Source organism: Gadus chalcogrammus, chromosome 13, assembly GCF_026213295.1.
Source record: "Gadus chalcogrammus isolate NIFS_2021 chromosome 13, NIFS_Gcha_1.0, whole genome shotgun sequence".
NCBI classification, from domain to species: domain Eukaryota; kingdom Metazoa; phylum Chordata; class Actinopteri; order Gadiformes; family Gadidae; genus Gadus; species Gadus chalcogrammus.
Window position 1 is genome coordinate 13,785,425 of NC_079424.1, and position 11,989 is coordinate 13,797,413.

An 11,989-nucleotide genomic window follows, 5' to 3' on the forward strand; every position below is an offset into this window, starting at 1 on the left:
AGAGTGGCTGAGAGTACAACGGAGAGCCCCCGAGTCGGAGAAACGTGGGGAGAAGGTCTGGCCCGCAAAACCAGCTGTGGAGGCCAATTTGGGAAACTTCATCAGCATGTTCTGAGAGCCTTTTCTCTGAAGTCAATTAAAAGAATATTAGGCTTGGCGTTGGCGTAGCTAGAAAGGAGCTGTTTGGGGCGGGCTCCTGCCAGCGGCTGATGGTTATTGCAGGCTGCCGTCAGCACAAGGCCCATCAACTTCTGATTGGACCTAATCATTATATATATATATATATATATATATATATATATATATATATATATATATATATATATATATATATATATATATTTTTTTTTTTTTTTTACATATATATATATTTATATTTCTTTATTTACGTTATTTATTCAATTATTTATTTTTTATCATCACACCCTTAATCGTGAGCATAAACTGTGGATAAAGGCCTGGATCCCTGACATGAAAAAAACAGGCTGCCGGCTTGATTTAATGCGAAAAACTAAATATTGAATTTGATCATTATCAAAGTTCAGTTGTTGAAGCCTCTGAAAACATCTGAACAATTATTCCAAGGCCAACAATAAGGCAATGTCGATAATGATTAATTGTCCGGGTGAAGAAAGACAAAGAGACCCAGATCAATAATTTCAAACACAACTCTCACAGCACAACGTGCCTGGTCTAAAAGCCGGTTTTATCAACACTTTTCGCCGAATAGACCGTCCCATTTGTGGCCTTGGTAATTATGAACCAGTAGGTATATAGATCATAGATGCAGCCATGTGCCAGGGTGGACAGCCCTTGACTCTGTAATTCAGAGTCATGACCCAAGGTGACCAAGGTTACGGTAGTACGATCAGTCACCCAACAACCACAGAATCAACTGCTGATTCATATTCATTCTTACTGTTTTCTCCTCAGTAAGAAGCAAAGATGCAGTGGACAGTGCGACATTTTGGGGTTTGCTTAACCTAATACGGTTGCTGAGTTTGATAAATAAAGGACTAAAGAGAAATAATGGTGTGTAAAACTGGTGGCAAAAAACGGTTAAAACCAAAAAACACAATATTTGAAAGGTGTTGATTTGTCATCTTTCTAAGTAAGAATATCAGCCTATTTGCCTCCCTCTCTCTTCTCAATCTATCTCTTTGTCTTTCTCTCCCCCTCTCCCTCTCTCTCTCTATATATATATGCGTGTATCTCTCTCTCACTCTCTCACTGTCACTGCATCTGTCTGCAGCCCCAGACACATGCCATTGCCTTTGTGTCAAAGATTAAGTGAAACCAGGAGCGCCAGCAATGCTGTGTTTACTCAGTGAATACACGCGGCCTCAGCTGCACCAACACATCACATACCAATCAGCCCGGCTACAAGCTAACACACGGCCCAGTGAGGAGCCTACTATCTAGTCTCTAAACAAGGTGGCCACAGCAGAACATGCTGATTTGATATTGGGGATAATACAGTCGGACACCCGTGACGCAGTGTCATTAGGGAGTAATACAACGGGACCATTAAATGACTCACCGCTATTGGCTACCTTAAGGCCTGTGTAAACATGGGTGTGGCTGATTTTGCATTTGTGTGTGTGTGTGTGTGTGTGTGTGTGTGTGTGTGTGTGTGTGTGTGTGTGTGTGTGTGTGTGTGTGTGTGTGTGTGTGTGTGTGTGTGTGTGTGTGTGTGTGTGTGTGTGCGTTTGTATGTAAGAGAAAGGGAATGAGAGATCCTGGGGAAAATTTTAAATTCAAGGTGGAAAAACAAAACAAAAACAAAACAGCAGCAGGCAATGTAGTAATCACATACTATTGAAACACAACACAGCGTTTTCAAATAATTAGTTCACAGAAATTGTGTGAAAAGGAGAATATTTTAACACCTAACATATTTTTTTAGGTATTGTATAATGTTATCATAGCATCTGTGATAATGAAACATAATGAATCAAATAACGCAGTCTGTCTGTCTGTTGCTGGTGATTCTGCTACATCTGGTAGATAAGGAAAGTAAACAGAGTAATACACTTGGGAGAGAGAATCACGACACATTCCTTGCGCCTTTGTCACCTCAAAATAGGACGCATTGTTAATAACACCAATGGAAATAATGTTAACATCTGGTGTGTCTGAGAACCCAGAAAATACACGCGGTACTGTGTATGTGTGGAATAATTGTAATGTTTAATGTCAACGTGAGTAGGACTGTAATTGATTACCTTATTTCAGTTTAATGTCAGACACGGTGCTAATTTATTTGTGATTGGAATTGATCACCATTTTCCTGGGTTGTCAGTCATAAAAACCAAACGAAAGCGAGCGCAACAATGTAAATGATGTCGTTTTGTGGAGGCGTGTGAATGCAAGCATCGGAGATGTGAAACATAAACTGGAATACACGTTTGGATACCATGTGAATAGATGGGCTATATCTTAATGTGCAAAACCTCAAGGGAATGTTGGCTAAATAAAGATTTCACGTCATCGTTATACATCTCTAACTAATACCCATAGTTTTCCGATCACATGCGTGAATTAAGCACACTGCGTTTATACTGTACAAGTCATATGTAAGATTGATGAGTTTTACTTATGTAGGGCAATCTCTTTGTGTGCATTTAATTTGGTATGTTTTCAGTAGGCTCTTGAGCTCTGAGCGTGGACCTGGTGCACAGGGAACCAGCCATCCCAAGTTCTGTTTGCACAGGACGTGCCTCAGGAAGCTAAGACAACTGGTGGTGTTTGCCCAGGCTCACAGACCTCTCTTAATACACCAAACAGCTGCATTCTTCTACCCTTCACTGTCCTGGGCCGCTAGCACCTAGCGCTCCCCTACGCGTACTTCACCCTATGGGCATCGTGAATCTAAAGAGTCCAAGGCATCTATTAGGAGGACTTTCAGAGATGCCACACCTAGGGTCTTCTATAGTGTACATCATTGGAAAATATATATTTTCGAAAGTATCTTTATTTTTACTTATTTTTTACTTTGACTTGCCTGAGTGACATTGCCAGTTTTGACTACTGCATGAAACATTTGGATAAAATAATGGACAACGCTTTATTTAAAAAAGCATTGTGGAAGTAGTTAGCCCGGAACCAGAGTGGTTAATTTTAAATACTGCACAACATATGGACATATGTTCTTTCTAACCCCACACATCTGAAAGAGATGTGACGATATTGCAGCGCCTGCATTATCCTCAACGAAAATGTTGAGAAAATATCGCCCTTTGCCTATGTTCTCTCTTTTCATTTTTTGTCGTACTTAGTGTTTCATTTCCTGCCGGTGAAGTAGACAGCAGCTTCAAACCTTTGCAGCCATGTCAATTCCAATAAAAAGAAAAAAAGCGGGTACCAGTAGAGCTGCAAGCTAGTTACCCAGAGAGGCGTGATGAAACGCACACTGCTGGACGCTCTCCTGGATCTTTTACTGAGTGTGATAGGAAGAGATGATGAGTGCTGCCCAGCCCACCATATAAACCCAGATCACACCGGTTTACATACCAAACGCTCCGTTCTGTGGCGCTCTAGCCCACTACGGCCAGTATAGCTGTTACTTCTAATTGCAAATCCCCGATAACATACACTATACACACACTGCGTGATTTCCTTTCATGTCTAAAATAGATTCAATTACTGAACCCTAGTTAGATCACCAGCTGTTGTGTTGATTAAATATTTTAAATAAATACAGAAAAACATTCCTTCCTTGTCATTGACTTTGTCAAGTCCGATGCCTAAGGGAGCACCACAGGTTTGGCATCCAGAGAAGCCCAGGAATTGAATACCAAACATCAGGTTCCCAAACTAGTTTTATCACAGAGATGCTTCTACTGATTCCCCTCTATTCTTGATTCTATAATAACCATCACAGACAGTTTCAAAGTAATGATCTGGTATGACTACCATGTTTTGTTTGCACAAGTCACTTCTGCATGCAGCTGATGTTTCTGTGCAGATATTATTTTGATTAAAAAAAAGGGGAGGTAGAAAGACTCAACTAAAGGATGTGTGGCTGGCAACATGCTACAAATTTTGCTTAAAAAAAAGAGAAGAGATCTGCACACTTCCTGGCCTTTAGTCAAAACCACATGCATAGGGCTGATGTTAAATGTCACTGACAATTACAACCTGCTTGTCAGACTGCGCAGCAAAGACTTAAAGTGGCCCAATCGCATTAAGTTCAGTGTAAACATCGGTCTCATTTCATTATCCGAGGAGAAAGCAACAACACACAATGTGCTTTTTTGGGATAGATAAAGGGCCTTACAAAATGTGAATGTATACAGTCACATACTGTATATATATGTGGAATGTGAAATATGAGACATGAAATACTGTGGGTTTTCTATATACGCAAGAGCATGGAAATAGTTAAAATAATCACAGACTCCACCCTCTCTCTCTCTCTTCTCTCTCTCTCTCTCTCTCTCTCTCTCTCTCTCTCTCTCTCTCTCTCTCTCTCTCTCTCTCTCTCTCTCTCTCTCTCTCTCTCTCTCTCTCTCTCTCTCTCTCTGTCGGTCTGGTAATCTCTCTCTCATTCTCTCATTCTTTAGTGAAATCCATCAATCAGCGTTTCATGCAGTTTGGGTTTGAACCACACCAAGTGCACTAAAACAATAAACGTCTGTCTTTCAAGTCCCTATCTGGACTGGAACACATCTGGTGGCAAGGCTCATTTTGGTTTCCACGGTGCTGAGTGACGTTACAGATTCAATGGCTCTAGTTGAAAAAAGAAAATAAAGTGCCCCCCCCCCAAAAAACAATCCCCCTATTTTTCTCTCTTACACTTCATAACAGACCCCCCTCTACACCACCACCATCCACCACCACCCAACATGCCAGCTTACCCAATCAAATGCTGGTACCCCCACCACACCCCAACCAACCATCCCCCATACCCCAAGTAATCAAAAAGAGAATAGAAAACAGAAAAGAGGCAAAGTGGGGTGCAGAGACCAGGAGAGTGGGGGGGCTACAGCAGTAGCTGCAGAGAACCAATGGGCGTCCTGAAGGATGGGGTGGTATCCTGACATCACACACTCCCACGCCACAGCAAGTAGGGCCGGGAGCCCCCCAAGCCCCCCCCCCCCCCCCCCCCCCCCCCACCACCACCACCTCGCCGCCCCCAGCCCCATTAAGTACAGTATCCAGGAGTCATGGCTGGCCACAGAGCAGTGTTGGGCTGTCGGAGAGAAGGGGAGGTATACGAGGGAACACAACTAGGGTTAATGTTGTGATTTCATGAGGGTCAGGGGTGCCGCCGGGCCGCGGCTACGTCCATTGAGGGTTAGTTATCAACGTCAACATGTCTGCCTGCTGACATGGTGGGTAGCTTCCCACACATTTCAGACCTTTTTTCACCCGATTTATTAGTATTGGTTTGTATTCATATTTTGTGTGAACCTATGTAGGTTAAAATCACAATTATTGCTGCATACCCGCGTAGCCTGAACTGTCCAAGTAACATTCACAGATTTAAAAGGTAATTGATCTTAATTAAATATGAGGTTGAAACAAAATAAATACTTAACTTCTAATTGGTAAGTAATGAGAGAGAAGAAAATGTAGAAGAGGTGGTTGGATTGCTTACAGTCTCCCCAGCGATTGTAAATGCCCCAAAACACAATGTGAACTCTGGGCTACTCCAGAGAATAGCTGTGTAGCTACTTATCATTAACTCAGAGACACAATCAGCCCCAGGCAATCTGGCTTCCCCTCATAACCTTTTGACATTGCTGCTGGGGAGGTAAATGCAAAGAAGTACAAGAGAAGGAGAAAGACAGAGAGAGACTGAGAGAGAGACTGAGAGAGAGACAGATGGAGAGAGAGAGAGAGAGAGAGAGAGAGAGAGAGAGTAAAAGGAAAAGTATGACAGAGGAATAGATATGCTTTCGAGAAAGAGGGAACCAAATCGTTCTTTTAGACTTCCAAGAAGCAACATACACCAAAGGGTGAATATTTAAATGAATCGCTAAAACAGGAACAGTAAATAACAGTGTGTCACTTCCAAAAAAAAGAAAAGAACATTCTGTGAACATCATTGCGGCCACATTGCCTTTAGAGCAAAGTTAACTTCGCCGTTCTTCCCCCTCTCTCACTCCCCATCACTCTCACTCTCTCTCTCTCTCTCTCTCTCTCTCTCTCTCTCTCTCTCTCTCTCTCTCTCTCTCTCTCTCTCTCTCTCTCTCTTTTCCTGCACATGAGGTATGCATGGGTTAACAATTTCCAAAGTGAGAGAACAGTTGGGGCATTGCAGCCGGGACTGACCAGTCAGCAGAATGTTATGAATGGACACAATGAAAGAAAAAAACCAATTCCACACTGTCCACCCAAGAACGCTTTCCCTCCGTGTAATTAACTTCCCTCTGAGCAGAACTCCGCCGTGGATGGCATAACATATTTCTTTATATAAATATTTTCATTAAGGTCATGTTTTGACGACGAGGAAAGAAATAAGAAAAAACATCCACAGAATGGGAACATGGAAAATATGCTTCCCCGCCCTCACTACACTTTGAAGTGTCCCATAAAAAAAAGAGCAGTGCTTTGGACACAGTGGTAGAAATGAAATGGACCACTTAAAAAGGGGCGGTGTGTGAGCTGCAAAAATAAGCCTCTGCGGCTGTTTGTGTGTAAATGACTGTACCAATAGGGAACACATGAGGAAGAAGCTCCAGGCAGCCATACAGGAGTTAGTCACCATAATTAACAACATGGTTATATTCAAGGCGTGTGCAGTGTGATGCAGAAGTACAAGTTCACTAAATAATACTCCTTCTATATATAGTGAGAAATGTGGATGAGGAGCCAAACATACCAAAAAAAGCCACTCCAGTTTAAAAAAATTCATTCAACATTGTTGGTCCTAATTGTGACATTCCAACATTCAAACAGCAGCACAATGATGAATTGTGTATGCATTCTGTTAGCTCTGCATTACAGAGAACGAGAGAGATGGACAGAGAGAGAGAGAGGGAGAGAGAGAGAGAGAGAGAGAGAGAGAGAGAGAGAGAGAGAGAGAGAGAGAGAGAGAGAGAGAGAGAGAGGAGAAGCACGCATCTATAAATAACGTATGTATCCATGCCCACCTTAGCATCTGCAAAAAACCAAAAGCCGTATAATTATAATACTGTAGAAATCGATGTGTACAGTGTAATTACGCCACAGCCTCTTATTGGCCACATTACGGCGTTCCTGTATGGGCCAAGGAGACGGTTGAGGAGTGGAGAGGCTATGTACCAGGGACTCCATCCAACATCCTCTCAGCCGTGTGGTGGTGTCGGCCGTGCCAGTTGGGTACGCATGCGAGTCATAATGCGTTTGACAAATCACTCTCCCTTCTGACAAAGGGCGACAGCCCCAGAAGTGGACTCTGGCGCCGGATAGATAGAGGGGCAGAATACAAGTCAATATAATAAATACAAAATACACAAAGTATATAAAAATACTAAAATAAAAATACCTCCCACTCGTCAAGGAGGGGAGGGAGCTAGATAGAGGCTGGACGGAGCGGCTTCAAAAGAAAACTGGGAGGGATGTGAGGCTGGAGTGAGGATGACTCAGGGTGATTGTGTACGACGGAGCCGAGGTAGAGTTGAGAGGAGCACGCGGCCGCGGGCTAGGAGGTACCGCGGTGTGAAATCGCTTCTTTACCCGCACCCACATTGTTCTACTTTCTTGTCGTTGTTCGAAACATTGCGAATGCGCTGGATGCCCGTGTTATGTCCTTTACTGTCGTGCGTTGAGGCGCGCGACACATGTGAAAGTGTGTGCTCTGTGTTTTTTTGCATTTCAACCACACAAAGCCGATTACGTTTTACATAGGAGGGAGGGCTGAAGGCAGCAGGTGCTTTACCTTTATTTCCATTGGTGATTAAAAAACATATTGTTCCTGTAATCATTTTCAGTATTGTTGATTGAAAGTATATCCCCCGTTTTTGAATCCGAAAACCGTTTTGGAACCGGAGGGAATTGGGAGTAATAATACAAGTGAAAGGTCAAAGGTTAAGTACATTCATTGTTTCTGGGTATTAACTCTTGGTCTGGTCTTGCTCCTGCTGACACCCTAGTCTGCTGCTGAGATAAGAAGCAGTCTGAATGCAGACTATCAGGTTCAACCGGATTAATTGTCCACATACATACTATGTATTACTAAATAATGACTTCCTAGGTATTTAGTACATTGGCCTCCATCTGCTTGCTGGCCGCACATAAATACACACACATTATACACGCACACATACCCACAAATATCATACACAACGACATCGACAACGTAACAGCTAAATTAAACCCCGAAATGAACTTGACACTGTCATGCTCTCAAAGGTTTCAACTTCAAGTTGACACTCTTTGTCAAGATCTTTCTCTTTGTCACAAGCTTTTAATGCAAAAGAACGGCGCTTTCGTCAGTTTTCAGCGACACTTCAGATTATTAAGCCTCTCTCTGCACACCACATGGCATCGGTACTCCTAATTACTGCCATTCACTGCACACATACATTTCGATTCTATTCCTTAATCTGCCATCAAGAACAATGCGCTATGATATATTTCCTTGAGTGTGATCCACAATTTAAAATTCCATTATGGACCTGAGACATTGTGTGTGCTGCCATTTGGTGTGAAAATGAACATGAGAGTCAATCAGCATTTCCCAGAGTGCACCTGGGGAGCTGGGAACTTGCAAAGGGTTAGCGTGATACCAACCTGCCTCTGCTAGCGCCTCCCGTTAGCACTCAGAGGGGTCATGTTCATTCCCTATGTTTGTGCATACTGTATATGGCCAATATGGATTGGGACTTGTATTGATCCATTTATTCATTGCTTCCAACCGCCATGTTCAGGTCACCAATGTAACACCATTAAAATGTGCCTCTTTAGTAGGCCTACAACCCCCGCCAAGTGTATCAAATTTCCATATTATCCTCTTGTACAAATGAGAAATCAAATATGGTAACCAGTATGACAGCATTCCATTTCTGAACTCATGGAATGACAATGGGTTACTTCTTGGTAATAATGTGTAGGAGCTGCTAATCTTTTAACCTCAACAACGTCACTGAAGTTCAAATGCACTAAATATGAACTATTTCCAAAATGTCATTAATCTACTGTTACGCAAGGTGCATCACAGATAATGTGTCGCTTTGCATATAACACACACGCCCATTACTTTAGTAATGACAATGTTATATGATTCTGCCCTTGAAACCCTACCCGGCTTCTTGCCCAGCCTGACCAACAAGCCTGCAGTATGTAAACACGGATCTGAGTGAATCATAGCTACGGTGCAGTTTATATACCACAGGACCAAGGCCTTCAAGTCAGCATAAGCCACGTCTCAATAGAATCTTAAATCAACATCTAGTGCTACTGTGTGTGTGTGTGTGTGTGTGTGTGTGTGTGTGTGTGTGTGTGTGTGTGTGTGTGTGTGTGTGTGTGTGTGTGTGTGTGTGTGTGTGTGTGTGTGTGTGTGTGTGTGTGTGTGTGTGTGTGTGTGTGTCTATGTGTGTGTGTGTGTGTGTGTGTGTGTGTGTGTGTGTGTGTGTGTGTGTGTGTGTGTGTGTGTGTGCGTGTGTGCGTGTGTCTGTGTGTGTCTGTGTGTGTCTGTGTCTTTCAGGTAAGGTACAGACATGGCAGTAATATTAAATCCCTTGAAGTTCTGCACACACATTTTCACTTCGCAGAATTAATCGCCTGCTGGCTCTCCCTCAGGTGATTAGCCAACCAATCGCTGTCATTGGCTTACACCCATTACCAATATATCTAATTAAAATACAAATGTTTGCATGAACTTTGAAAGACCACAGCAGAAACTGCACTCTTGTGGCCGGGGAGAAAATCATCTACGTTCTGTTGTTTTGACAGTTATCATTTTGAATCCGATTTTATCAAATATTTGTAAACGTTTTTGACGACCGCATGTAATCGGACGACGGCAATGAAATATAAAACAAAAAGATAAAGTAATCTTAAACCATTAAATTCGGTTATGCTAAAAAGGCACTCAAAACCAAGCATGCAATGTGCTACATAAAAACGTATTTTTCTAAGTGTGAGATGTTTCTGCACAATTAAAAAACAGGAAACAAAGGTTAAAAATAACTAAACATTCAAAACTAATTCCATATAAACTGTGATAAAAAATAAATAAAAAATAGACTGTCCCATCTTACATTTCCCAAACAATTCGCGTTTAGTGGCTTACCTATAGCTTATGTTCGAGTTGTCCTCCAATGTAAAATGCAATGAGATAAGGGAGGCTAATGTGGACATTGATTAAAAGAGAGCGTTTCCCCGTGGGCCAATCACAAGCAAAGTTGATACGATGTTGCGTGTGCACATTAAGCAGAAGACTAATAGTTACTTTCATTCAGACAGTGGCAATAATGTGATGATTAAAAAAAGATCCATATCATTTTCCTCTTGTAAGCTATTTATGTTATTCATATTTGCTTCGCCTTTTACTTTCATGCGTAAAGTTGATCCGTTTTTTAATTCAATATGTTTATATCTTGCATAAACGCTTGAACAGTGCACTGTAAATGAGTGGCAAACATTTGTTTCATGTAAATATCAATACCCCCAGTTTTCCTTTTGTGGTCGTAGTCTGCTGTCCCAATAGCACAGCCTAACAGCCCACATTTTACGCGTAGAACATGGATGGAGCAAGGTGCGCACTTGTCTCGAGCAAAGTACAAACAAATGACTCTAAAAGAAAAAGTAGTACTACGAGGAACTCCGTTGTCAAGAAAAATATTCAAAAATGTGTTTAGTAATTACGGCGTGTCTCATGTTGGTGCGGCGCTCAAAACCATCAAACCAACAATTTAAAAAAGAAAGTTGGAAACCTCGTCTAGCGCCAATACAAGTACATTTGTTTCTGTCCACATTGTGTAAACAGAGTTCCTGTTAAACAGACGAGTTGCTCTGCACGACGCTCGCATGTACGCGTTCCCCGCCGTGTAGCGTGTGGAGAGAGGTGATGCAGGTCTCACAAAGCACAAAAAACACATGTCGGTTGCATATATTTACCTTGTTTGAGTGATAATAGTCCAAACTGGAATCGGTTGGCAATGTTGGCCTACATGAACCCACGCTGGAGGGGGGAGCTGGATAAAATCTCACGTCCATCTCAGAGTCCGCAAGACTGACGGCATGAAAGCGCAGCTCCAAAAGCTTGTCAGAGTTCTCTCTCTCTCTCTCTCTCTCTCTCTCTCTCTCTCTCTCTCTCTCTCTCTCTCTCTCTCTCTCTCTCTCTCTCTCTCTCTCTCTCTCTCTCTCCCTCTCTCTCTCTCTCTCTCTCTCTCTCTCTCTCTCTCTCTCTCTCTCTCTCTCTCTCTCTCTCTCTCTCTCTCTCTCTCTCTCTCTCTCTCTCTCTCTCTCTCTCTCTATTACCCTCTCCCTGTCTCTAGTTCAAACTTAGACACTCTTCAGTTGGCGAAAAAAAACAGATGCAAGGTGAAAATAAAACAGCAATGTCTGCCCCAATCGCTCTTTACATTCGCCCTGTACTTCAGCGGACCGGAGGGACACGCCAGCATCGATGCTCAGAAGCAATAATATGAAATCCTAGGAATTAGTAGTAGGAATCACTTGAGAATACCGATCTTGCTCGTCACACGAAAAGAAAACGGTAATCTAAGTTTTTCAACAGCGACCAAGCGTTAGTTTTGTAACGTGTAGCCTATTATTCTTTATCTACTCTCCAACCGCGCGCTCTCCCCTGCTAGCTTTGTCATGTGGGAGTGCTCATCCACGCGTTTGGAGCTAGATAGACTCATATGTATCTGGACATTACCCGTCCATAGCTACTGCTCTGTAGCGGCCTCTACCGGCTGGGGAGGGAAGAGAAAGGTAATACCAGGCAGGTAGCCAGAGAGAGAGAGAGAGAGAGAGTGTGAGAAGATGAATAGGACATCCTTACTTGATATTCATTGATCTTACGAATGCTATTGTGCTTTTAAGTATGGTT

General features: G+C 42.5%; 1 protein-coding gene across 3 annotated transcripts in view; it reads right to left on the reverse strand.

Moving 5' to 3' along the window:
• Nucleotides 1–11,748, reverse strand: part of tox2 (TOX high mobility group box family member 2) — a 96,709-nt gene extending 84,961 nt beyond the window's left edge. For 2 of the 3 annotated variants that reach the window (XM_056605346.1, XM_056605344.1), the window contains exon 1: nt 11,050–11,748. In XM_056605346.1, coding sequence (XP_056461321.1) covers nt 11,050–11,148 — 99 coding nt within the window. In that variant the 5' untranslated portion in view covers nt 11,149–11,748. Of the gene's footprint in view, nt 1–10,222 lie in introns of all 3 variants that reach the window. The other variant, XM_056605345.1, reaches the window with a different exon arrangement.
• Between the last annotated feature and the right edge of the window lie 241 nt (nt 11,749–11,989).